At 40.8% G+C, this 25,554-nt stretch overlaps 1 protein-coding gene across 1 annotated transcript in view; it reads right to left on the bottom strand.

Annotated features, from left to right (window-relative positions):
* Positions 1 to 5,966: 5,966 nt before the first annotated feature.
* The window catches only part of LOC127433216 (leucine zipper putative tumor suppressor 3), a 21,469-nt gene continuing 1,881 nt past the window's right edge, over positions 5,967 to 25,554 (bottom strand). The window contains exons 2-6 of the mRNA XM_051684941.1: positions 22,546 to 23,157; positions 20,253 to 20,825; positions 14,792 to 15,112; positions 11,457 to 11,687; positions 5,967 to 7,280 (exon numbers count right to left, since the gene is read on the bottom strand). Coding sequence (XP_051540901.1) covers positions 6,555 to 7,280; positions 11,457 to 11,687; positions 14,792 to 15,112; positions 20,253 to 20,825; positions 22,546 to 23,073 — 2,379 coding nt within the window. The 5' untranslated portion in view covers positions 23,074 to 23,157 and the 3' untranslated portion in view covers positions 5,967 to 6,554. The remainder of the gene's footprint in view (positions 7,281 to 11,456; positions 11,688 to 14,791; positions 15,113 to 20,252; positions 20,826 to 22,545; positions 23,158 to 25,554) is intronic.

Here is a 25,554-nt window from a genome sequence, read left to right as displayed (position 1 = left end):
TCAAAGTAGAATTCTTTAAAAGCATTATTAATATCAATGGCCGAGGTAAATATTTCACCACAAGCAGATTTCACTGAGGGAATGATAGAAAAAGACTCTCTCTGCTTCATATATCTAGCCAAAAGCTTCCCTGCTTTGTCCCCCGACTCAAAGTATGACTGTCTTGCCCTGAATAACAAAAACTCCACTTTCCGCGACAAAATAGTATTATATCTGTATTTCAATTGAGTCAATTCTCTGAGGCCATCAGACGACATTCTGCGTTTCAGCTCTGCCTCTGCACTTTTAATATTCCCTTCCAACTCCACAAGTTGAAAAATATGATTTTACAAAATGATGTACACTCACATGAGATGAAGATTCTAGTCAGGTTAGTCTGAAAAAAAGGCTGCTTTATTCTGCATATGGTGCTGGGTGCACATTCATGAGCGCCGCCATGCTGAGATCACATGACCAGCCGAATATTACTCCCTTTATCTCAATAATAATCCACTGTAATTGGCAGGATCTAAGAATCTGCCTCACTCTCACATATTTATTACAGATGCAACAGTGATGAGAAACAACTTGATAATTTTTCTTATTCACACCTTTATTATTTAAATTAACATTTGCTAAGATTCTGGAAAAAAAAGAAAGAAAAAAAAAGGAGAATGTTTTACAAAAACCTTGGTGGTATTTTGCTCACCCATACACTTCAAGAACTCATAAGAGAAAAGGGCAAAGACATATAGGACTCTTGAACGTATGACTTTACAGTAATATAGCCAATCAAAGATTTTAAGATATATGTATCTTATATTCCTATATTAATAGTTTTAAAAATAAAAGCTGACATGTCAGTGTCATTACTTCACAAAAGTATTCACACGCATAAGCTCGGTATATTTGGATAGAATAGTTCTGTACACATCAGGAATGGTGATATTTACATGCAGTCGACTTTGCCTCTGTCTCTACCAAGAATACAGCAGGACACAACAAAAGCACATAGCAGCAATGTGGCCAAAGACAGCAGAGGTGTGGCGTCCACCTAAAGCTTTATCCGGTATGTCTCTCTTATAACACCTAGTGTCATAAAGCCGCATGGATCTGGAATGATTATCTCAAATATGGCATTACTCTAATAATGAGAGAAAATAAGAGGCACGAGCATTGGGAAAACACAGAAGAGCCGAGTGATACTCGACACTCAAGTCTTTCCACATTAATCTTTCTATTGCATTACATTGTGGGATATAAATAACTTAAATGCAGCTCCCGTATGGCTGGATTAGACAAATAGTTTGTGCTTGTTTCTGCTCTGATTTGTTTTATTTCACCACAAACAAACCAGATAAAATTAATTTCCAAAAGAGAGGAATCCGGCCTGTAGGTGCAATGATATGACTAAATCGAAAACAGTATCGTAAATAAATAAATAAATAAAAATGGCTCATTCGAGGGATTCGAGGAATTATGCATATTAAGTAAAGACCTGTTAACCATCAGGGCAAAACTATAAAGATTTGGTTAAATGAAATCTCAATAGCTTACAGGATAAGCTAAAGACTTTGCGACAAAAGGTGTACTGAAAAATGCTACCACTACAATAGTAAACCGCTTTTGTCCCTCGTCAGAGCCCGTAGTCGATTCGACAAAATCTCTGGCTAGGTTCAGAACAGCATACTGCTTGTACTGTTTCTGAAGTATGCAGTAGGTACTTTGTGCACAGTATGTGCATTTTCTGTTTGCATGGAACTTCTGGATAATTTGCCAAAATGTGCATTATACAACAGAGCACAAATGTAGAAATGTGTTCTTTTTCACATAGTATTTAAAAAAATAGTAGGCAGTATACAGTGCATACTGTGCAGTATTCAGTAAGCAGTAAGTTAGTATTCCATTTCGAACGCAGTGTGCTCTGTTGTATACAGCACATTTTGAAAACAGTAGTAGATCATCCCGGTATTCCGTGCATATAGAAAATGTGCATACTGTACACACTTTAATACTAGTATGCAGTGTTGGGTGTAATCTGATTACAAACGGAATAGTTACTGTCTAATTACTTTTTAACCTCTTCAACTCTGGTGCAGTTTTGGGCTGCCGTCTGCTAAGTTTGTAAGCATGTAATTCTGGTTCTGTTCACTCTATCTCCCTGCAAAAAGTCTTATTTTATTCCACTTGATCACAATATACAGATCTGAAATATAGGTGGCGCTCTAACGCATCTCAGCCCTCACAGATGTGCACATCCATAGACATTCAGTCTAATTTCAGTTCATGCACCACCCCCATTGTTTCATCTCGGCCTCTGAGTGGACTAGTGTACTTTACGATGAGCATGCTTTTCCTGTTGGACTGCATATTTTGTTCTGGACTTCTAAGATATAACGTTGGATTATTCACACAAGCAAGCTCACAGACAAGTACAAAATGGCTCATTTTTTAGACAACTGCCTAAGGTAAAAGCAGATATAAAGTTTGTAGCTATTTGGGGCTTACAGTAGCAGTGATTGGCACATAAAAGAGACGTTTGTATTTGTTGTCTTACAGAAATTATATTTCACTTTGTGATTCTTTTGATAATCTTTCGAACTGTGGTATTAGGGCAACAAAATAAACTATATAGTCGCATTCCTGAGAATAATAAAGTTTTTATTATCGATCTGTTTCTTACACCAACCTATCAATTTGCTTCAGAAGACATTAATTGATCTACTGGAGTCGTGTGGATTACTTTTATGCTGCCTAAATGCGGCCTTTTGGACAGTCAAATAGCCAGCAGCCTGATGGCACCCGTTTACTTACATTTTAAGGACCTAAAGAGCTTTAACATTTTTCTAAAAATCTTAATTTGTGTTCTGCTGAAGAAAGAAAGTCATACACATCTGGGATGGGATCAGGGTAAGTGAATAATTAGAGAATTTTCATTTTTGAGTGAACTGTTCCTTTAAGTGCTATGTGAAAGACTTTTATATTCATATTAATGTTTCTACCACATTACCACTAGGTGGCGCTTATTTGCGATGAGGATGTTTTCAGGCCTTATTTTGTTATTTTATATAACAAGGTGTCATTAGAAAGTATTTTATAGTATTCAGTATTTTTGTATTGTTATAGTATTTTTTAATTATTTTGTTATATGAAAAAAATATTATATATAAAGAAATTATATATATAATTTTTGTTTACATTTATTTTATAAATGCAGAAGTGATGGTGTTCTCTGAAAAGTTCAGATTCTAAGCTTTCAAACGATACCACATATGCCTTACTTATGTATCCGGGGACTTTAACGTTTTAAGCGTAAACTTATTTCGCGACATGGCGCCCCCTATTGGACCCGCCGGTGTCAAAAAAGCATTATGCTTTAAAATCTTGCTATCAGATTACAGTTACTGATTTTCAATTAAGATCATTACTTTTAAGTACATTACTTAGGTAAGACATCCCTAAAATAATATTATGTACAATATACAATTTATGTTCATATGTACATCTGTTTGCATTCTTAGACATAATTATATTTCGACATTATTAGACATAGACAAGTATTTTAAAAGTAACTTTAAAGTAAAGTAATTAGTAACACGATTACTTTTTGCTGAAGTATTCAGTAATCTAATTGCAATTTTAGAGACATAATTAGTCATTTGTAGTGGATTACTTTTTGACTAACTTACCCAACACTGCTAGTATGCTATTCTGAACACAGCCTGTGCCTCAGTCTTGATCAATAATCATTCTCAACTACCACACAACCAACATTTCAGTCTTCACCACCCATTCACATACAGTATTTCCACATCATATCTGTGCACTGTGCACTTACTTCAAAACATTAAATTATCACTTCAATCTACTGCATATTACATCTTTTTTAAAGTCAAATATTCTAAAATGATACTTTCAGTCAGTATACATTGACACATATTATATGCTCTTTTTGGAAGAATGTAAAGTCATATTCAAATATAATCACTACTTGTTCAGGACGGCATGTCCAAAGATTGACCAATAGCCATCTGCACAGTTTTGGCTCAGCCGCTGTCTATTCCTCCCTCTGTCTAGCAGCTTCATAAACCAAACCTCATTATATAGCTGTTGTTCACAACAACCGAGTCCTTTATGAAAAGCAACATGGTCTGAGACCGAAGCATCAGGTGCACTAACATATTTACTTGTTTTTAAAATCTCAGTCCATTGCTCGAAACATAGAAAAGGGCAAAAACAACATTCAGGTGATACAGTACGTTCTGAGTTGACATGAATATACGTCCTCCGCCACTGCTTTGGGCAAGGGAGCAGAAGGGTTGAGCGCTCCTCGTCCCCTTGAGTTAGCGACAGAGTATCGCAAAGGTACGCACATCGTGACTGCAATGAGTTGGCCAAACATTTGCGCCTCTGTACTTGCGTATAGTATGTTTCTAGCCTTACAGTCCAACAGATATCGACATAAACAACCCAAACACTCTAGAGACTGGCACTAAGATTCGGTCCTCATATTTCTAAAACATGATGGTTTATTGTGTCTAAGCACCATGGGAGAGTTTTCATCTACTTATTGTTTCTATTAAAGAAATAGATGTTGTTTTGGTTATGTGCAGGCTGCAGTTGTCCACAGAGTACACAGATGGCACAAATACATCACGCAGATGTCTGTCTGATGTGTGATTTCCTCTAGGATGTCAATAAGACATTCAGCAGATGTCTTTGAGACGTCTGATTTAGAATGCATGTAAATCTGATCTTTTTAAGATGTTTAGCAGATGTTCTTAAGCAGACATCTTGGAGATGTACGTGTGCTATCTGGGCTGATTTCTGTGACAAACATCTGCTAAACATCTTAAAAAAAGCAGAGTTACATACATTCTAAATCGTACATGTCTCAGAGACATCTGCTGAATGTCCTTTAAAAATTCAAAAGGAAACATCTTATAGATGTTTTGCAGATGAGCAACCTAGATAGTACACGTACATCTCTGAGAAGATTGTATCATCTTGAAAGCATTGCATTCTAATTAACATCTGATAAACATCTTAAAAAGATCAGATTTACAAACATACTACATCATAAACATCTCAAAGACATCTGCTGAATGTCTTATTGACATCCGAGAGGAAACGTCTTATAGACGTATTGCAGATGTGAAAACAACCTTAAAAATACGTCTTCCAGATGTAAACATACACATCAAATAGACGTCTGGGTGATGTACGTGTGCTATCACAGAAACTGATCATTTACAGATGTTTAGCAGATGTTAATTAAAATGCGATGCTTTCCAGAAGATCTAGAAGATCTAATACAGACATCTCGGAGACGTATGTATCTGGGAAGAGTTCTCAAAAGAATAAAATGTCATTGTAACAAATAACAAACAATTTAATTATTAATTTGCTGCTTTGGATGATTTATTAAAGGTTAAGTGTGTAATTTTTTCGATGTTAAAATACTTATATCCTAGCTTAATGTGCAGTCAACTATAAGTAAACCATTCGTAGGGTGATTGTAAACACTGTGACTTTGTGGTGCTTTTCAAAACTCTACTGTTGTTTGAGCATCCAGAACAGCCTGAAAAAGAAACATTTGCTCAACCAATGGTGTTTGTTGGGGGCGGGGCTATCTGTATGTCAACCAATGTCAGAAAGAGGGCGTTTTTGGAATGCCTGTTCGAAAACAGTCATTATTTTTGCAAATACATCAATTCGTGCTAGCTGAGCAGAAATTACACACTTTACTTTTAAGTGCCTAAGAGATAAAACCTTATTTTATGCAAATGCTCTCCCAGGCTGAACGCTAACAAAATTTTCTTAGTATTTTTGTCTCACTTTCTAGTCAATCGAAACATCCTTAAAACAAGAACAAATTACTTGAGAAGCAGAAATGGCATAAGATATTAAGTCTTGTTTTCAGAGAAATGGAACAAAATTTGGTGGGATTTATGCTTATAACAAGAATAAATTTTTTGCCAATAGGTTAAGAAAAATAAACATGTTTTCCCTTTAAATCAAGATTTTTTTCTTACCCCATAGGCAGAAACTTTATTCTTGTTCTAAGCATAAATCCCACCAAATTTGGTTAGATTTCTCTAAAAAACTAGACAAAACATATTAAAAATATCTAAATATTTTATAATATATCTACATATCTTAGAATATATCCAAATATATTTTTATTGGGAAGCAAGGCAAAAATACTTGGTAAGAAAATTATTTTTTGTCGTGAAAACAGTCTCATAAAAAATCTGATTTGTTAATGTCCTGTTCCCTTAACCCCTGAGTGTCACATTTTTTCTCTTGGCTACTGACTTGGGGCCAGCTCCTCTACCCTAACCCAATAAACTAGCCCTCGACCTGCTGATAAGGCCACACATGTGCGCATAACCAATCAAAAACCAGCCCTCAACCCAAACGCCTGCCCCAAACAAGCAGGGCATCCTTGGACAGTCCTCAGAAGCTGTATAGTCACCATTTTTTTTTTTTTTTTTTTTGTGGATTGTACTGAATTCGAGTGTGATCGGGACTTTACGGTTTTTACTGCGTCATCGAGTTCACATTTGGCGCAGTCAGATCTCCGTCGACTCGATCCTCTCCAGTCGAGTCGGAACCGGCCATGGCGGAGCAAGTTGGTGCAGATCCGGCAGCTTCTTCTCCTCCACTGGAGGAGTGGGGGAGGTGAGCGATATAGACAGGGAAACGGGTGTGGGGACGTCCAGTGAGGTCACTGGGGGCGGCGAGGCAGGCGAGGCCAGGGACGGAGTGGCGATCTGGGCTCCCAGCTTGTCCACGCGCTCCTCCAGGACCTGGTTCTTCTGCAACATCTCCACATAGCTGAGCTGCAGCTGCGCTTGGTACTTCAGCACCCGCTCCTTCTCGTCCTGCCAAGTTTGACGTTCTTGCGCAAAGGTGACGGTCTGTCGCTCCCGCTGCTGCCGCTCCAAACGCAGCTCGCCCTGCAGACGCTCCAGCTGCCGCCGCAGGTCGCCCGACTCCTGTATCTGGACCTTGGAGTCGTCGCTCTGCAGCGTCAGCAACGGGTCTGAAGAGGGCAGGGCGGGCAGTTGGGCAAGAGGAGGGAGGGCGGGGAGAGACGTGGGCGTCTCCGGAGGGCTCAGAGGGGACAGGAGGCGCTCTCGGCTGCGGGACACCACCAGCTGCCCCATTTCAGCCAAACTGGGCTCGCTGGCGTGACTGGTGCTGCTGCTGCTGCTGCTGCTCAGCTCACTCAGGGCTTTCTTCAGCCGGCTCACTTCTGTCTCAAACGCGCTCAGTTTATCTCTCAGCACTGTGACCTATAGGAAAGACAGAGAGAGAGAGAGAGAGACAGAAAGGTGAGAGGGACAATTAGGGCAACAAAATAGGGCAATTGTTTTTGGTTTATTTGTGTTTCTTTTTCAACAAAGCATCAGTGAAAGGAGAAGCTTAAGCTGAAAATGTTGTTTTAGCACTCAGGATGTCAAACTAAAAGGCATATTTCACCCAAATATGAATGACTCCTTGACTTTTGTGTTCAAACAAGGTTTGAATCAACATGAGGGTGAGTAAATGATGATAGAATTCTCTTTTTTGGGTGCACTATTCCTTTAAGCACTTGTACTTAACATTTCCGCTTTTAAACACTTCCTCAAACTTCCATTAAATGTGTTAAGTGAGTGTTTCTTTTTTACAAACTGAGGGATAAATGAAAATTATTTTCTGTCATAATCGACATAATGCTGTGGATAGAGTTAAACTTGTATGTTCCACACTCTGGATTCACTGAACTTTGAAAAAAGTTGTAACTTTTTAAAAATGTTTAAGCTACATTTTACTCAACAATGTTGTGTTAAGTTAAAAAGTAAAGTACCATTCAGGTAAATGTGATAATCCACCATTTTTACTTAAAACAAAGCAACTAAGTTATGTGTATTGTCTATGTAATGGACTTTTTTTAATCAACATGTGCAAAGGGAAACTGTCTCAAATCTCAAATCCTGTAACCATTCACCATCTCTTTTAAGTTTTTCACCATTTTTAATCACAAATATTCCAAGTAGTCTCTCAATTAACATGGGTCACACAAGCTGCATGCATAATAATTATAAAACAATGAGCAAAATGCTTTTTAAAATAGTTCAGATGGAGTATAAAATGTCAAACCACAGGACATGTCAACTTCCCCAAAATATTTAACCCTTTAATGCATCCCTCGTGTCTTTAGTGACATGGGACCTCATTAATTTTTTTGAGTTTTGCCCACACCTCTTTCATACTCCTCAACCTTTCTCTTCTATAAAAGTGTAACAAAAAAAAGGGGAGTCAAAGACCCCTATTGTTTTCGTTAGTTTTCTTATTATTCTTCTTCCGCTCGAGTCTATGGCAGCCCATAGAACCACTGTGGGAAAGTTATGAAATTTGGCACACAGATAGAGGATAGTCTGATCTGTTACCACAGCAAATTTGGCGTGTCTACCTCAAACCCTCTAGCGCCACCAACTGCCCAAATTTGCACTCATGTTTATGTTAATAAATTTTGAACCGTGAGTCCTAGAAACGAAATTCTTTTCTCCTCTGATTCCTTGGCTCAACACGTCATGACAATGTTTCCGCCATTTTGAATTTTCTGAAAAACGTACTTTTTTGAACTCGTCTTAGGCTGTTTGTCCGATTTGCACGAAAATTGGCCTGCATCATCTAGAGCCACTCGTGACAAGAAGTTATTCACAGAATGTTGATAAACCATACCGTTTTCGAATGGCGCTTCAACGAATTTGACGAAGAGAACGCCAAAATGGACTTGAGGGTATATCTCTGTAACGCTTTAGCGTATTCATACCAAACTTATTATTTGTCATAGGCACCATGACTCGAGGGTGCCTGCTCAGTTTTGGAACAATGCCACCTAGTGGTCATGAAATATGAAAAAAGCTAATTTTTGCTTATAACTTCTGAACAGTTTGTCATAAAATTATCAAATTGGTCTCATTAGATTCAGTGGGGTATAGTGAGTCCAACGATATGAAAAATTCCTATGTCGGCCATTTTGAATTTAGTCATAAAATGCTGTATTTCATGAACGACTTGGCGTATCGTTACGAAACTCTTGATGTGTCTTTGGCACCATGCTCTGAAGGGACTGAAAAAGTTTCGGGACAGTGCCACCTTGTGGCAAAAAATTATAATGCTATTTCTAAAAATGCTAATAGCTATTGACTCCTTTTGCCTACTGTCATGAGACTGTTCTTGATGGATTCCATGATTCATGCCGAGAACAATGATACCAATTATGTCATGATCGAGCAAACTTCCTGTCCGCAATTTTTAAATGTTTTGAAAACCTACTTTTTCGAACTCCTCCTAGACTGTTTGTCCAATTTGCACAAAAATTGGCCTGCATCATCTAGAGCCACTCACGACAAAAAGTGATTCACAAAATTTTGATAAACCATACCGTTTTCGAATGGCGCTTCAACGAATTCGATGAAGAACGCGCAAAATTGAACTTGAGGCTGTATCTCCGCAACGCTGTGAGGGATTGGGACGAAACTTGGTACGTGTCATCACCATTAGGCCCTGAGATTACCTACAGCGTTTTAGCGCACTGCCCCCTCCTGGTCAGGACATAGAAAAATGGCTATTTTGGCTTATAACCCTTGAACGCTTTCCTGCATGATAACCATCATGCCCAGATACTACCTGAGCAGTTTCAGAACAGCGCCACATACAGGACCAAAATTCAAAGATGTAGCTATTTTTAGTTATTTTTAAAATAAATGGGTTTTCATGATTGAAAGTTTACTTTTTCTAACTCCTCATACACTGTTCATCGGACTCTAACCGAAAACATGTCACAAAGCTTCTTTTGCTGCTCATGGTGCCGATAATTGGCTTGACCCCGGTATCACTGCTTGCAGCTATATTTATTTTTATAACTGCTTAATTACCAAAAGTGTGTAAGGTCATTAACGACCCGAGATATGTAATAGTGTCACTTTTATTGCGCTTCCATAAATCATATTTTTATGATTATTTCATATCTATAAAAGTCACAGGATATATATTTCTTTCTTTTCCATCCAAAGGTGTTCAAAAAGATGAAATCGTCCCTTCCGGAGAAATTGTAGCCACTGTGAGTGTTTTATTAATAAAATAATGGCGGTTTAGAGCACGCAGACAAAACACTGTAAAGAACTTTGTCTCATGTTTGGGAGCGACAGCATGTGTGTTCATCCATCCTTATGACTACACCGTGCGGATCTATAAGGTACTTTTCAAAAGTGTCAATAAACCTTCTGTTTCATACAGTTCAAGTTTGTTTTCGACTTATTTGCTCTGCAAACTCTTTGTAGGCTTTGGATTTTCTAGACGGCGTTATTTCAGGATGACAACATGTCAGATGTGATGATTGGCCCGCAGGTTCGTCCAGTAATGAACGAGTTATTCAGTCACATGACCTTTTTGATGCACATCTTTTATTCCTAACAAATTCAATAAGAGTTTATTCGGTAAATGTGTTTCCATCATAGTTTATGCGCATTTCTTCTTATCGAATAAAAATATTTATCCACCTCAAACGAGCATATCATTTTTTTATGCGCATTTTGGTGTTTCCATGCAGCAGTTTTTATGCGATATCCCAAAATGCGCATAAAAAAACGCCGATGGTAACATAGCTAATGTTGAATTATCAGTATCTCATATGCGTGTACACATACATGTTATACCTGCTGTTTCTAACACAAGGTGGCGCTGGTGTTTCAGTGACTGATGTGATGCAACATGGAAGTAAACTATAGCAAGTTTATGTACGATTTGGCTTTTGTCATTTGGGTGTACTACTGAAAGTTGTGCATCTATTTTGACTCAAAATGTGCCTGAGAAAATACACATGTGTAGATTACGTGTAGCTCAATATGTGTTTAACGGCCTGTTGCGTCTCATGAAATTTCAACGTGGAAGAAATGAATCCTGTTCTACATTTGTTGCATCATCTCTTTGATATATGAAAAATAAAACTTCAAAATATATTCTATTAAATTATTTTCAAATTGAAAATGTTTTGATAGTTTGGCACAGTCTAGGCATTTTGTAGATCCATTTGTGATAGATATGAGTCGCTAAAGACCAGAGTATGTAATAATGTTTAGTGAAAACACCCATGCATTTAAGGGTTAATGTCACCTACCCATACATTAAGTAATTTTAATGAAAGGGGATTTATTAAAACCATAACAGTGATATTCCATTTTGTTTGTGTGATCTTTGCAACATTATTGAGTGGCAACATTCCAAAGATGTTACATTTGCTGCATCCTCATTATTTCGGGTTTTCTTTCTTTACGGTGGGTGGGAAAAGATTATAAAAAATGTTGTTTCCATCACGGACAAATATGTTCATTCTTATCTCAGAATGAAACTCGGGAACCTCTCATTGTGGATTACAGACACACAGACACACTCAAACACAGAGATGAGGGTCCAGTCTGTACCTCCGCCAGCATGGTCTGTAGTTCAGCCTCACAGCGCTCGAGCTCCAGGGTCTTTGTACAGAAGGACTCTTTCAGGCTGATCTCGGCCTCTTCTCTCTCTCTCAGCTGGGCATTGAGATCTTTCAGCTGGCCTCTCAGTGCCACCACCTCTCCGGCTCGCTGTTTCACCTCACCCTGACTCTCACGCAGCTGCTGCTTCAGGAGAGAGATCTCACCAGCCTTCTGACACACCTACAGGATGAACATTTGATGAGAGGATGTGCATTCAATGTGCAGTGCACGCACACAAGTGCATCTTAGTCTCAAAAATCTGATCTATCTTTCTGCCTGCCTATCTGTCTGATGTCCAGGATGCTGTAACTACACTTGCATACACAGATCTTAAAGACCCCAAGAAATGGTTTGACAAATGCAATTTTCTTGCCTGTGTTGACGTATTTTCCTAATGAAACAGAAAGTTGGGGTTGAAACACTTTGCAGAGCACATTCTTTTCTGAAGTAATACTCACATACATTTTTGTCTGCATGATGCATAGGTGCATGGATTTCCCTGTCCACTACTATATACGTTTTGCAGACCGTTTCAGCTTATCGTGGCCCGTTCGGCCCCGTTTCGCGGCCCGCCTACCTGGAAAAGTCCCGGTTCTCCCTATGGCCAATCTGCCCCTGACTCACAGTACACCTCTTTTTTGTTGCATTTTCAGTGTTAAAATACTACTCGCACTACTTGCACTACAGACTGGCATAGAATAGTGCAGAACAGTGCAGTTTGGGACAGACCATATGTCTTTTTGTCTGATTGTGAAATACCTTTTGTGCATTAAATCAAAGTTTGTAATGTAGTGATTCACCTCGGAGCTGGTCGGTTTGGTTCATGGCGCACAACTCTTTTATGATGGAAAAAAATGAATGGGAAAAATACTTCCGTAACAAAGACGGCTGAAAAAGTGGGTGGACCCTGTTTCGCTATATTGCACACATAATGAAGTCATTGCTTAAACGATGTTTGATTCAATTTTCCTGCAGAATATGGAGCCCATTACTAAAATAATTTAAACAGCAAATAGCTATTTGTTTATGTCATAGTTCAATAAAACTTGGATTTGCTACTTGCTAATGCTAGTCAGAGACAGGTGGTATTAGAGGGAGGGCATTCTCATTCTAGAGCACTTTTGTGAGTGTAAAATGAACCATCAGTACATTTGGTTCATCTGGAATTTTACATTTTAAATGTGTATATGTATGCTAAAATGAGTTTTGTCAACATTTCAAAGCACACTAGCCTCAAAGCGAATCAGTGTTTAGCGTAATTAGATTACAAAGTAATTAGTTACTGTAATCTAATTACTTTAGTAGTGTATTGCAGTACATTTTAAATAATTGTAATCAGATTACAGTAACTGATTTTAAATTAAGGTTATAACTTTTAAAGGAATATTCCGGGTTAAGCTCAGTCGACAGCATTTGTGGCATAATCTTGATTACAACAAAAATACATTTTGGCTCGTCCCTCTTTTTCTCTTTCTTACTTTTTTTTATTTTTTATTTTTATCCCAATTTCTCCCCAATTTGGAATGCCCAATTCCCACTACTTAGTAGGTCCTCATGGTGGTGCGGTTACTCACCTCAATCCGGGTGGCGGAGGACAAGTCTCAGTTGCCTCCGCTTCTGAGACCGTCAATCCGCGCATCTTATCACATGACTCGTTGTGCATGACACCGCGGAGACTCACAGCATGTGGAGGCTCATGCTACTCTCCACGATCCACGCACAACTTACCACACGCCCCATTGAGAGCGAGAACCACTAATCGCGACCACGAGGAGGTTACCCCATGTGACTCTACCCTCCCTAGCAACCGGGCCAATTTGGTTGCTTAGGAGACCTGGCTGGAGTCACTCAGCACACCCTGGATTTGAACTCGCGACTCCAGGGGTGATAGTCAGCGTCAATACTCGCTGAGCAACCCAGGCCCCCGTCCCTCCTTTTCTTTAAAAAAAGCACAAATTCTACCACCCCTGGAGTCGCGAGTTCGAATCCAGGGCGTGCTGACTGACTCCAGCCAGCTCTCCTAAGCAACCAAATTGGCCCAGTTGCTAGGGAGGATAGATTCACATGGGGTAACCTCCTCGTGGTCGTCTCGGTGGGGCACGTGGTGAGTTGTGCGTGGATGCCGCGGAGAATAGCGTGAAGCCTCCACATGCGCTATGTCTCCATGGTAATGCGCTCAACAAGCCACGTGATAAGATGCACGGATTGACGGTCTCAGACGCGGAGGCAGTTGAGATTCGTCCTCCGCCACCCGGATTGAGCGCATTGGGAATTGGGCATTCCAAATTGGGGACAAAAGGGGAGAAAAAGTCAAAAAAAAGAAAAGGAGGGACGTTATTGACATTATGACACAAATGCTGTCGATTGAGCTTAACTTGTATTGAACCCGGAATATTCCTTTGAATACATTATATGGTTTACACATATTTCTAAAATAATAGTATTTATGTTTAATACATTTATATATATATATATATATATACACAAAATATGAACTCATATACAGTATGTCTGTTCTGTGACAGTTGAAGCGTGTGTAACACAGTGTTCTAACCAGACGCGAGACGTGACGCGATAAAAGGAATCTTTTCCATGTTAAACAGAGTTTTTGTCCTAACCAGTCACGACACACGACGAGCGACAGCGAAAGGGCTTTCTATTTTTAAAATGGTTTCTATTTCTGAGACGTCGTGCCGGCAGGACATTCAACAAATGGGTCTAAAATTATTCTTTTAAAAGCCGGTTACTAGCCGGTTCAGAACAACTTGATTTTGGCTGAGGGTGTCACAGACCTACCGAATGTTGTATTTGAGGTCTCGCTCTTTTCAGCCAGTGTCTGTCACACACATGCACCGGTTCAGAATGGCAGAGGGGTAACATAACGGCTCATACTGACTTTCTCTCCGCTTCCCTGTCACGTGGAGATCGGCGAAATAACAACAGGAGCGCATGAGCATAAACAGACTAACAGACTGAATTTGGAAATTATTTATAATTTGAAGTAATCATGAATAATGAAGTAATCAATAAAGTAATCTGATTACATTTATTTTAGAAGTAATTTGTAATTTATAGTGGATTACCTTTATTGAGTAACTTACCCAACACTGTGAATGTCACAAAACTCCAATTGTGATTTTAATCGTCCTTAAAATGACATGATGAGACAACATCCTTGTTGCCTTCGATAAGTTTTATGCCACTCTTGCTCTGTCAGTGAGCATCTACATACAGTATGTAATGTTCAATCAGCTGGCACAGGGGTTTAATTTTTACCCACTCACCTCCCACTTGGTCTCTTCAAGTCTGGGCAGGATGTCAGCCTGCTCCTTCCTGTAGTCCAAACACTTCTTCTCCAGCTCTTCTCTCTGAGCGAGCAGCAGGGTCATCTCGTCTTGCAATCTGCGTTTGTCCTGCTGCAGACGGCTGATCTGCGCCTGCAGGGCCTGCTGTGTGCGCTGAGCCCGTCGGGACACCTGCTGCAGACGCCCGGCGTAGTTCTGCCTCAAGTCCTCCATCTCGCGCTCCCAAACGCGCTGCTTCTCCTCAAACACCTGCACGATGGCCGCCTCGCTCTGGTCCAGGTTACGCCGCATGTGGATCACCTGTTAAAGCATAGCAATGGCCAGGTGAAAATAAACCTGACTGTGAACCTTGGGACTGTAGGAAGTGAGTATATTTTTACGCTTTTGCGCAAATCGGGTATGTTTAATCTCAAATGCAGCATCTTTCAGTATCATCTGCGTAATCAGAGTGAATTAAATTGATGTATCGAATCAGTCCGAAAATTGAAATTACAATACGTTAGGTCTGGACTGGTGGTGGCGTAGTGGGCTAAAGCACACAACTGGTGAGCATAAGGTTGCCGGTTCGATCCCCACAGCCACCACTATTGTGTCCTTGAGCAAGACACTTAACTCCAGGGGGATTGTCCCTATAATAAGTACACTGTAAGTCACTTTGGATAAAAGCATCTGCCAAATGAGTAAATGTAAGGTCCAAAGTTAAAAGTGCAACCATCCAATTTAAATGATTTTTGGGAACTAGTCATAATTAAAGCTGAAGTATGTAATTTCTGCGACACTAGCGGCACCAAATGAAACTGCAAATATAAACTTTTTTTCCTCTCAAAACAGATTTCTAAATACGCCCCTCGCCTGCCATTGGTCAAACAAAGAGAGAGTCCCGCCCCCAACTCACGCCATTGGTTGAGTGACATTGTTGGGGTCTATCAAAACAAACAGAGCAATTTTCATAGTGCCACAGAGACACAGTGCTTACAGTTTTTGAGAAAATTAACCTTGAATGGCTTATATATAGTTGTATCTGCATATTACACTGGGATAGGAGAAAGTATTTTAACACAGAAAAAATTCCATACCTAAGCTTTAAGTATATTTGCAAAAATACTTATGTCGGAGGCCATAAAAAACTGATTCCGCCTGTTGAGTAGGGTACAGTAGGGCTAAAGGCACACCTTGTCACAAAGTGATTCAAGAGTGAAAAAAATACATTTATTTTTAAAAAGTATTGATTGAGCAACATCATTTGTGTGAAAAGAAACAATAATGGAAGGCTGTTTTGATTAAAATGAGTTGTTTTAAAAGGTGGCGACTGGCGAGGTAGCCTTTTACCCCACTCTTGAGGGGTTATAGTGATATCGTGTAAATATAGGGGCAATATTTATACGGCAAAATTTGCCAACTTATGCAAATATATTTGAGACCTCAATCCGGGTGGCAGAGGACGAATCTCAGTTGCCTCCGCGTCTGAGACCGTCAATCCACGCATCTTATCACGTGGCTTGTTGAGCGCGTTACCGTGGAGACGTAGCGCATGTGGAGGCTTCACGCTATTCTCCACGGCATCCACGCACAACTCACCACGCGCCCCACCGAGAGCGAGAACCACATTATAGCGACCACGAGGAGGTACCCCATGTGACTCTACCCTCCCTAGCAACCAGGCCAATTTGGTTGCTTAGGAGACCTAGCTGGAGTCACTCAGCACGCCCTGGGATTCGATCTCCCGAACTCCAGGGGTGGGACACTAATGTATCTTAACATACAGCAGACTATCCCGATTCAAACGAGCCCAAATACAACATAATATGATACGTAGATCTTTAAATATTCCTCAAAGAGTGTACATGGAAAGACGATGCACAAAAGGCCGCTCAACACACATAGTGTGTGTGCGTGCGTGCATGTCTGAGGACTTTGTGTGTGCAAACACACATCCACATATGTGCTCATATAAAGGATTGTGATTCCCCTTAAACACTTAATATTTCTGTGTTTTGTGGTCTAATCCATTCACAGTTGGTCATTTTTGACGGGGAACACAACAAGTGTAATAAAGTGAAATAAAACCAAGAAAAAAAGAAAATGTGTTTTCAGATACCATATGTTAACAAAGTCAAGGAATTATTTTCCAATTGGATTAAGAAAAAGTCATCCGTGTCTAAGGAGCTTACATGACAATGTTTTGGCTGTTTGTTTACACGACAACGGCATTTTGGGGCCTGAAAATGCAAACTTTTGAAAACAGGTTTAAAAGTGCATGTTTTTGAAAACTATGCCGTTGTCGTCTCCGTGTAAACATACAAAAACGTGATGTCTGGTGGTATTGTATGGCGCCTTGAGCGTAACCCAAGGGGGTGGGGATTGGGTGTCTGTGTGGTTGCCTCGTGCCGCCCCCCTGCAAGATGCCGCCCTGGGCAACTGCCCATGTTGCCCATGCCTAAATCCGCCACTGACTGTAGTAATAAAGCAACCTCATCGTCCGTCCAGACAAAATTGCTAGATGCTTTCGCCATCTTCATTGTTTGTATTCACTGCTCTGTGGAAGAATGCTTATGTGCGCAAGCCCGTAGTGTTTCTTTACAAGGTTACATCGCCAACTACTGGCCTGGTATGCATAATACAGCGTTTTTAGTCGTTTAGTCGTTTTCACAGATCCGTGTGAATGGGGATCGTTTTGACAACGCTGTCGTCTGTACGCAAAACTTTTCAAAAAAGCAAAGGAAAAACGTTTCCGTTTTTAGTACATCGTTGTCGTGTAAACATACCCTAAAATGACCGGAAAACAACATAAGGGTTAAGCACAAATACGTTTTTTAGTCTCAAAACAAATGTCATCATTTCAGGGATTCTCATTAGCTACACAAATCTGCAACATTTAAAAAATGATTAAATATTAGATAAAATTATCTCAAAATCAAACTTTAGACATGCACAAAATTATCTCATGGATCATGAATATTTTGCATTATATAGTGACAAACAGGTGTTTAGGAAGGTTCTGTGGTAGTTTATGTTGCTTTTTAGTGTTTTGGGAGAAAATCTAATTTAATGCGGCCTTTAGCCCCGTTGTCCCATACCATGGCTATAAAGGATTGCTGCCCCGGTGAAAATGGTTCTGTTGAGTAAATAAAATATTCGCTTAATTGATGCTGACCAAAGCTGCTTAAAATGTACTGTGATTTGAAACAACATAACAGTGTGAAAGCAGTCCAATGGGGTCCTAAAGGGAAGGACAATCGAATTAAGGTTTGTAAATGTAAATTGTAAACGGTGTTAGGGAAGCTACTTATCATTTAAAGTAGTTAAAAGCAGATAAAGTAGCTAGAAACTGCAAGCTATACTTCCAATAAAAAGTAGCTAGCTACATTGAAGCTGTTTAGGGGTCAATATCTTTTAAAATACATAACGATCAGATACATTTTTGCAATCAGAGCAGTTGAACTGATTAAAGTACTCTACGAACAAATGAAAAACTAGAAAACACCGGTCACAAGTTTTGATTTGTTTTTTATTTTGAAGTTCTTTGTCCATGTCATGTCTCAGTTCACTGTTCATTGGTTCCAAGGGTATCATGTATGCCTGTATTGTTCTTCGTAACATTGTTGGTTTTGTTGTAAGTATATTCATAGTCATCGATAGGCCCGGTTGCTAGGGAGGGTAGGGTCACATGGGGTAACCTCCTCGTGATTGTGATTAGTGGTTCTCGCTCTCAATGGAGCGCGAGGTTGTGCGTGGATCGTGGAGAGTAGCATGAGCCTCCACATGCTGTGAGTCTCCGCGGTGTCATGCACAACGAGTCACATGATAAGATGCACGGATTGACGGTCTCAGAAGCGGAGGCAACTGAGACTTGTCCTCCACCACCCGGATTGAGGTGAGTAACCGCACCACCACGAGGACCTACTAAGTAGTGGGAATTGGGCATTCCAAATTGGGGAGAAAAGGGGATAAAAAATAAATAAATAAATAAATAATGTGGGTTACAGTGAGACACTTAAAATGGAGGTCAATGGGGCCAAACCATAAACATTTAAATACTCACTGTTTCAAAAGTATAGACACAGGACATAAACATTATATAGGTCAACATGATTAATGTAATAAAATCTCTATTTTACCTGATTGTAGTATGATAATTTTGCTTATAAGGTTAACCGGCATTGCGTTGTCATGGCAACAAAGTTGTAAAATTGGACATAATTTTACACAGAAAAGGTTAGCAAGCGATTTTCATGTTTACATGCATATTGTTTACATCTTGTGTCTATACTTGTGAAACAGTGAGCATTTTAACGTTTACGGATTGGCCCCATTGACTTCCATTGTAAGTGCGTCACTACAACCCACATTTTTAAATAAAAGAGGGACAAGTCGAAAATATTTTCTGTGGTAATCAACATTATGCAACAAATGCTGCTGATTGAGCTTAACTTGTATTGAACCCGGAATATTCCTTTAATTTGTGAATCTTTTTCTTTTGAACCAGTTCAAATACATGAACCAACCATCCAAACAAATCAATTGACTTAAATGAATCAGACTTCCTGATGCTACATACAGTATGAGAGAGAAAGAACACATTTTTGGGACGTTTACCTTCATGCCACAAAGCTTGATTGTTACTGGAAAAGTTTCTCAATTATGAAAACAGCTGAACTGCTGTCACACTGCTGAAAAATGTATTTAAGTTAGTAGCTCTGCTAATTTTAGTTCATTAGCAGTGCTTTAGTCGAGACCAGCTCATCTGAATCCGAGTCAAGACCGAGACGAGTAGAGGCAATCTGTGACAAGACTCTTAACGAATGTGTTAAACGTACAGTTTAAAGTTGACTCGTCTCATATATCAAATATACCTCATTTATTATTTGTTAAGTTTATGTTCGTTAAACAATATTACCAGTCAAGAATAAAAATGGAATAAATGCCACATCCTACAGTAGGTTAAGTGAAAATTATAGGTGCAAGGTGCCTCTATGGTGGTGTGAGACGCTGGAAACACAGCGACACGTGGCGCAATGGACAAAGACATCCATTTAGCATGTTTACATTGAAATATAGCTGAGAAACAGCATGTAGGGACCAGGGGCGGTGCCAGTATTTTAAACTGGGGGGACGAGGCAGGGTACCATGATCAGTCTGTGGTGGCACCAAAATTATGTCGGTGCGCGAGCGAGTGTTATATCGTCTGATATACGAGGGGGTGAGTCTGTGAGTGGTGGGGGGCACATTGGGCCCCAGGCCCCCCCTCTAGAACCGCCACTGGGAGGGACGCAAAAACGTGATTGGTGTAAACGGCCCCTTATTTGCATGTCAAAGCATCAGTTACCTCTCAAAAAAGTAGCGAAATACAAAACATGCAATTAAAATCATCATGGCGCCGCCCAGTGGTTGCTCAGGAAAACTGTGGATATTGTTAACAAGGTTTTGTCACCCCACTTACCTCTTGCTCTCTCTCCCACAGACGGTCTTCCAGATCTTGTATGACATCATCCGAGGAAGGAGAAGGTCTCAGAGGTGCAGGAGCGTCGCTCAGGTGACTGAGGCGTTGATACGATGAAGAACTCTTGCCTGAGGAGGAGCGGCCGCTGTCGGACGCACTCAGCCCATTCTGGTAACCCGGCTTGTCGAGTTTCTCCAGGGCGACGGTGCCTAGCCGGTTGATGTGGCTGGTGGAGGCACTGAGCGGGCCGAGCACAGGCGGAGGTCCATAACCTGACCCGGTGTAGGTGGGCAGACTGGTGAGGGAGTTCCGCCCGGAATCGGACAGACTGCCCTGCCCGGGTCTGGTCGCGCCCGTATGCGTCCCTCGGCTGCTGGGACTGTCCTGCTCCCACTGGGCTCCAGAAGCGCTCTGGACCCCCTTCTCTCCTCCGCTGCCTCCACTGCCACTGCTGCCCGGACCCCCGCCCATCCCTGAGCTGGTCTGAAGGGGGCACACCAGGTTCTGCATGGAGTGAAAGCTCTTGGGCACCACAGGTTTGAAGGCTGATGGACGCACCAGAGAGTCGTTGGTCTGTAGAGTCAAAAACTTTAATTACTTACAACATACCATAGTTATGGTTTTCCTGTATTATTACAATGGTTTTATTACAAATACCATTAAATATGGTTACTATAGTAAAACCATGGTAAATGGGATGGATTAAGCTATTGTGAGAGAACCCAAAATAATTGTGAGGGAAAGAAAAACGTATTGTGAGGGAATGCAAAACTATTTCAGAAATGTATTTTCCTCCCTGTCCTCTAAGGGGCTCTGTAGTGAACAGTATACTTTATGAGAGTAATATTTCGCATAGTCAACAAAGAATTAACTGAACCCATTTTATTGGCAATATACACTTGTCCAATGCTCTTCACTTACAATCTTTTCTCAACAAGCGGACAGTCCCCGTCTGTGCGCATCATCGGCGCACACGACTGCCATTGACTGTACTAAAAGACTATCACAAAGCAGTCGTAGTGCGCATACATCAAACACATTCGTATTCGTATACTTTGAAAGGCAACGTGATCGGCCAGGCACAATCCAATCTGGAACGCAGGAAAACGAAGTATACCCGGGACTTTACAACCCTTGGAATCTAAAGGAGTTGCACACTAAATGCATCAGACAACATATAGCATCCTAAAATTCAAAACCATTGCTTTATATGAATATACGAACACCGCTGCCGCTGTTCGCCTACCATTGACGGTGCCCAGCTATGACTTTGGGGGCTTTGAAATTATTCCACGACACTGAGCGCCACCAGAGAATATTTAGCCAGAGATGGAGCACCTGTATTAAAATGAATGAGAGAAATTGGAATGTCCAATATGGCGGATGTAGAATAAGAAGTACTGCCTTACAGGTTAAACAGCCAATCACCTTTTAGACACAGACATCGCATTTCAGTCAACTCGAGAAGCTTGATCTGAGCTAAAGAAGCACAATTTATTATACCATTGTTGTCAGATTTTACGACTGATTTGAAATATGTTCTTTGATTGACAAACCGCTTTGGAGATTTCGGTCTTTCCCCCCATTCAAGTAGATAGGAGTTGCACTTTTATGCCGCTTGTTTTGTTCTATGACATAAATTACACACACATGATCATGCGTCATACGTTAATTTTGAAGCTGTCATGTGTTTAAAAAAGTATGTTGTTAACAAGTTGCTAGATAAGAACTACAACTACCACAAGCATGTGACTGTATGTGGCTGACGACACGAAAAACCACTGTAGTCCTTATATAGCAACTTGTTAGTAACAATATCCTTTTTTTTTTCTCTCCCAATTTGGAATGCCCAATTCCCACTACTTAGCAGGTCCTCCTGGTGGCGCGGTTACTCACCTCAGTCTGGGTGGCGGTGGACATGTCTCAGTTGCCTCCGCTTCTGAGACCATCAATACGCGCATCTTATCACGTGGCTCATTGTGCATGACACCGCGGAGACTCACAGCATGTGGAGGCTCATGCTACTCTCCACGATCCACGCACAACTTACCACACGCCCCACTGAGAGCGAGAACCACTAATCGCGACCACGAGGAGGTTACCCCATGTGACTCTACCCTCCCTAGCAACCGGGCCAATTTGGCTGCTTAGGAGACCTGGCTGGAGTCACTCAGCACACCCTGGATTTAACTCGCGACTCCAGGGGTGGTAGTCAGCGTCAATACTTGCTGAGCTACCCAGGCCCCCTAGCAACAACATACTTTTTTTTTAAAAACTCCCGTACTTTTTGTACCTGTACATGCTCCAGTTTCCCAGACACCGGCAGGATGTTGGGTGGGTTTTGATTATCAGGTTTGGTTTTGCTCTTCTCTTTGTGCGGTGGTGGAATTTGATGACTGCCGTTTTTGTTGTTATTAAGCACGATGTTGTTACCGCACAAGTCCAGACTCTCTCCGCGCCGGTGACCTTCCCTCCGTGACCCGCCGTTGGTGAACACAGCGTTTGACACCAGCCTCTCGCCATTAACCGTTTGCTGGCGGTTAGCGTTGTGAGGCGCGGTGCGTTCGGAGTCCGTGTGATTGCGAGCGTTGCCGTGGTAAGCTCTCTCGGCATTGTAGCTGTGTTCGTCAGCGGAGACACCCTTCGCCTTAGTGCTGGGCTGGGGGATGCGGTCGGCGCTAAAGCTGCGGTCGTCCAGTCGTCGACGGGCGGAGTTTGGAGGCGGTGCGGCTGCAAGTGGGCCATTAGGAGTCGTGCGGGTGCCCACGCTGCGCATGGTGATGGGCCGTTGACTTGACGCGCCGCTCCCTACACTGCCCATGCCAGGAGCCGCGAGCTCTTCACTGCGCCACCCGCAACGCCAACACACAGGGGTGTGAAGTGAGCCGGGTCACACACACACACACTGCAACAGGACAGAAGATGGGAGGTTAGTTCAAATACAGTGGACCACAAACAGAAGAAAGAAAGTCATACGGGTTTGGAACAACATGAGGGTGAGTAAATGATGATAGAAGTTTCACTTTTGGATGAACTATTCGTTTAAGAATAAAATCGACTTTATGGACGAGCAGGACAACAAAACATGCTAATATACAAAATCATTCCAAGTGGAATGAAAATAAAGTGCACTATACCAGTGAAAGGAAAGGTAATCTATTTATGATATACAGTATCATTGTAAATAAACAACATACTTGCGTCCAATGAGAAGTATAAACACAGAACCGCTTCCTCCTTATGTTAAAGATTCACCAGACCTCTTGAAAACCATTCCCAACACAAAGGACGGAAAGAGAAGTCCATCTCAAGAACTTCTCAAAGTTATACAGTCTTGTGAAGACCATATGCAGACCGAAAGTGTGTGTGTGTGTGTGTGTGCAAGAGGTGTGTAAACATCAACATGGATCTGTTTTGGCTAAACCGCACCCTGATTAAGAGGATATCTCTTTGGAGTTAATCATTATCTAAAGACAGAGCAAATTTCATGTGATTCTTCAATGTGTGCGATTGAAGTTCTTTATCCTGCAGACTGTGGCTGTGATCACACTGCAGTTGAACGGATCTGTTTTTGGATGTCAGTGTCAACAGCAAAAATCACATTCAATCTGATATTTTCAATTCAAATATGGGGCACTTTGATATGTGGAAATAAATCTGATACGTGTCTGATTTTTTGCAATCTGACTTCAATGTGAGGTCAGAATTCATGTGAATCTATTTCAAGTTCCTTAGGAGAAATACAAATAAAAAACAAAAAAACATAAGATTTTAAGTGTTAATAACTCAAACTATAGAGTACAAGTTGGACCCTGTTAACACTATCTCAGTTCTACTTGTGCATGTGCAACTAAAGTTAAGATGTGTTATTGCATGACCTAATTTTGAGTCCATACAATTAAAATTATTAGGTTGAAACGACATTTAAATAGCAAATCTGAGTTAAGTCTACTTGTATCTAGTCACCTTTACTTAAATAGTTAAGTGAACTTAATTACGCAAGATTTGGAGACGCCATTACTCAATTTGATTGAGGGAATGAGTTTACTCAATTGCTTGAGTAGAGTCAACTTATTAGGGTTTTCAGTATGAAGGTAAAATAGTGCCTAAATGATTTGCATGCGCAGGGTGAGATTTGTGAAAGCGTAAATCAAACTGCAAGCGAAATTTGTTTTGCATGCACACGGAACGTTTTGTAAAGGTGTAAATCAAGTTGCAAGCGTAGGAAAAAATATTAGCAATACTTTAATGCTTTGCATAAGTGTAATTCATGTGTTGTGAATCTGTAATTGCATATTAACACAAAGTAAATGTGGTCCGTATTCTTCTACACTTTTGGCACAGTTTGTGCACCTAAACACGGCCAAAAACATTGCAAACATGCAATCGGCGATATGCAAGAAAAGAAAGGGTGTCATGAACAACAAAACTGATCGGCCATGTAGAATCAGTCTGTATGTGTAAAATAAACTACTGCAAGCTGTCTGTCATGCTATTAAACCAATCAGGTCAGAGTAAACTGGTCAAGGATAACCTCATTTGATTGGTTACTAGAAACAGGTAGACCCTCCTTCCTCCTCGCACTTGCAAAACTCTTTTCAGTGAGAAATTCATGCCAAAAGTGTGTGTGCAACAAACAGTGTATATCTGATTACACAAGTCATTTACATGTTTTCAGTAGTTTATTTTACACATACAGACTGATTCTACATGGTCAATCAGTTTTGTTGTTCATGACACCCTTTCTTTGCTTGCATATCGCCGATTGCAGGTTTGCAATGTTTTTGGCCTGCAAGTGCGAAAAACAGGAAGTCAGAAGAACAACCCGATCTCATGAAAATTTGTACATAATTTACGAGTTGGCTATTTCGTATGGTCTGGCACGATGTTGTTCACATAAACTCATACGACTTCATCACGGGTAAATGCCTGGATGTCTAATGCGGAAGTAAGCGCGAGGTGTTAAGGACATACTTATTAATATTATGCCCTTACCCAAACCCCTTGTCTAAACTTAACCAATCAGTAGAGTGTGTAAACATGATAGGAAGCTGTTGTGTGTGACAGAAGCAAGTAACTGTCACGTATTAGATGGAAACGATGTCCAGCGTTGTAGGAATTCAAACGAGTGCATTCGCACCCCTGGAGTTCGCTAGTTCACTAGTTCGAATCCCAGGGTGTGCTGAGTGACTCCAGCCAGGTCTCCTAAGCAACCAAATTGGCCCGGTTGCTAGGGAGGGTAGAGTCACATGGGGTAACCTCCTCGTGGTCACTATAATGTGGTTCATTCTCGGTGGGGCGC

The sequence above is a fragment of the Myxocyprinus asiaticus genome, chromosome 4 (assembly GCF_019703515.2).
Source record: "Myxocyprinus asiaticus isolate MX2 ecotype Aquarium Trade chromosome 4, UBuf_Myxa_2, whole genome shotgun sequence".
NCBI lineage: Eukaryota > Metazoa > Chordata > Actinopteri > Cypriniformes > Catostomidae > Myxocyprinus > Myxocyprinus asiaticus.
Note: the sequence above shows the minus strand (reverse complement) of the source record. Positions and strands in the feature narration are given on the sequence as shown.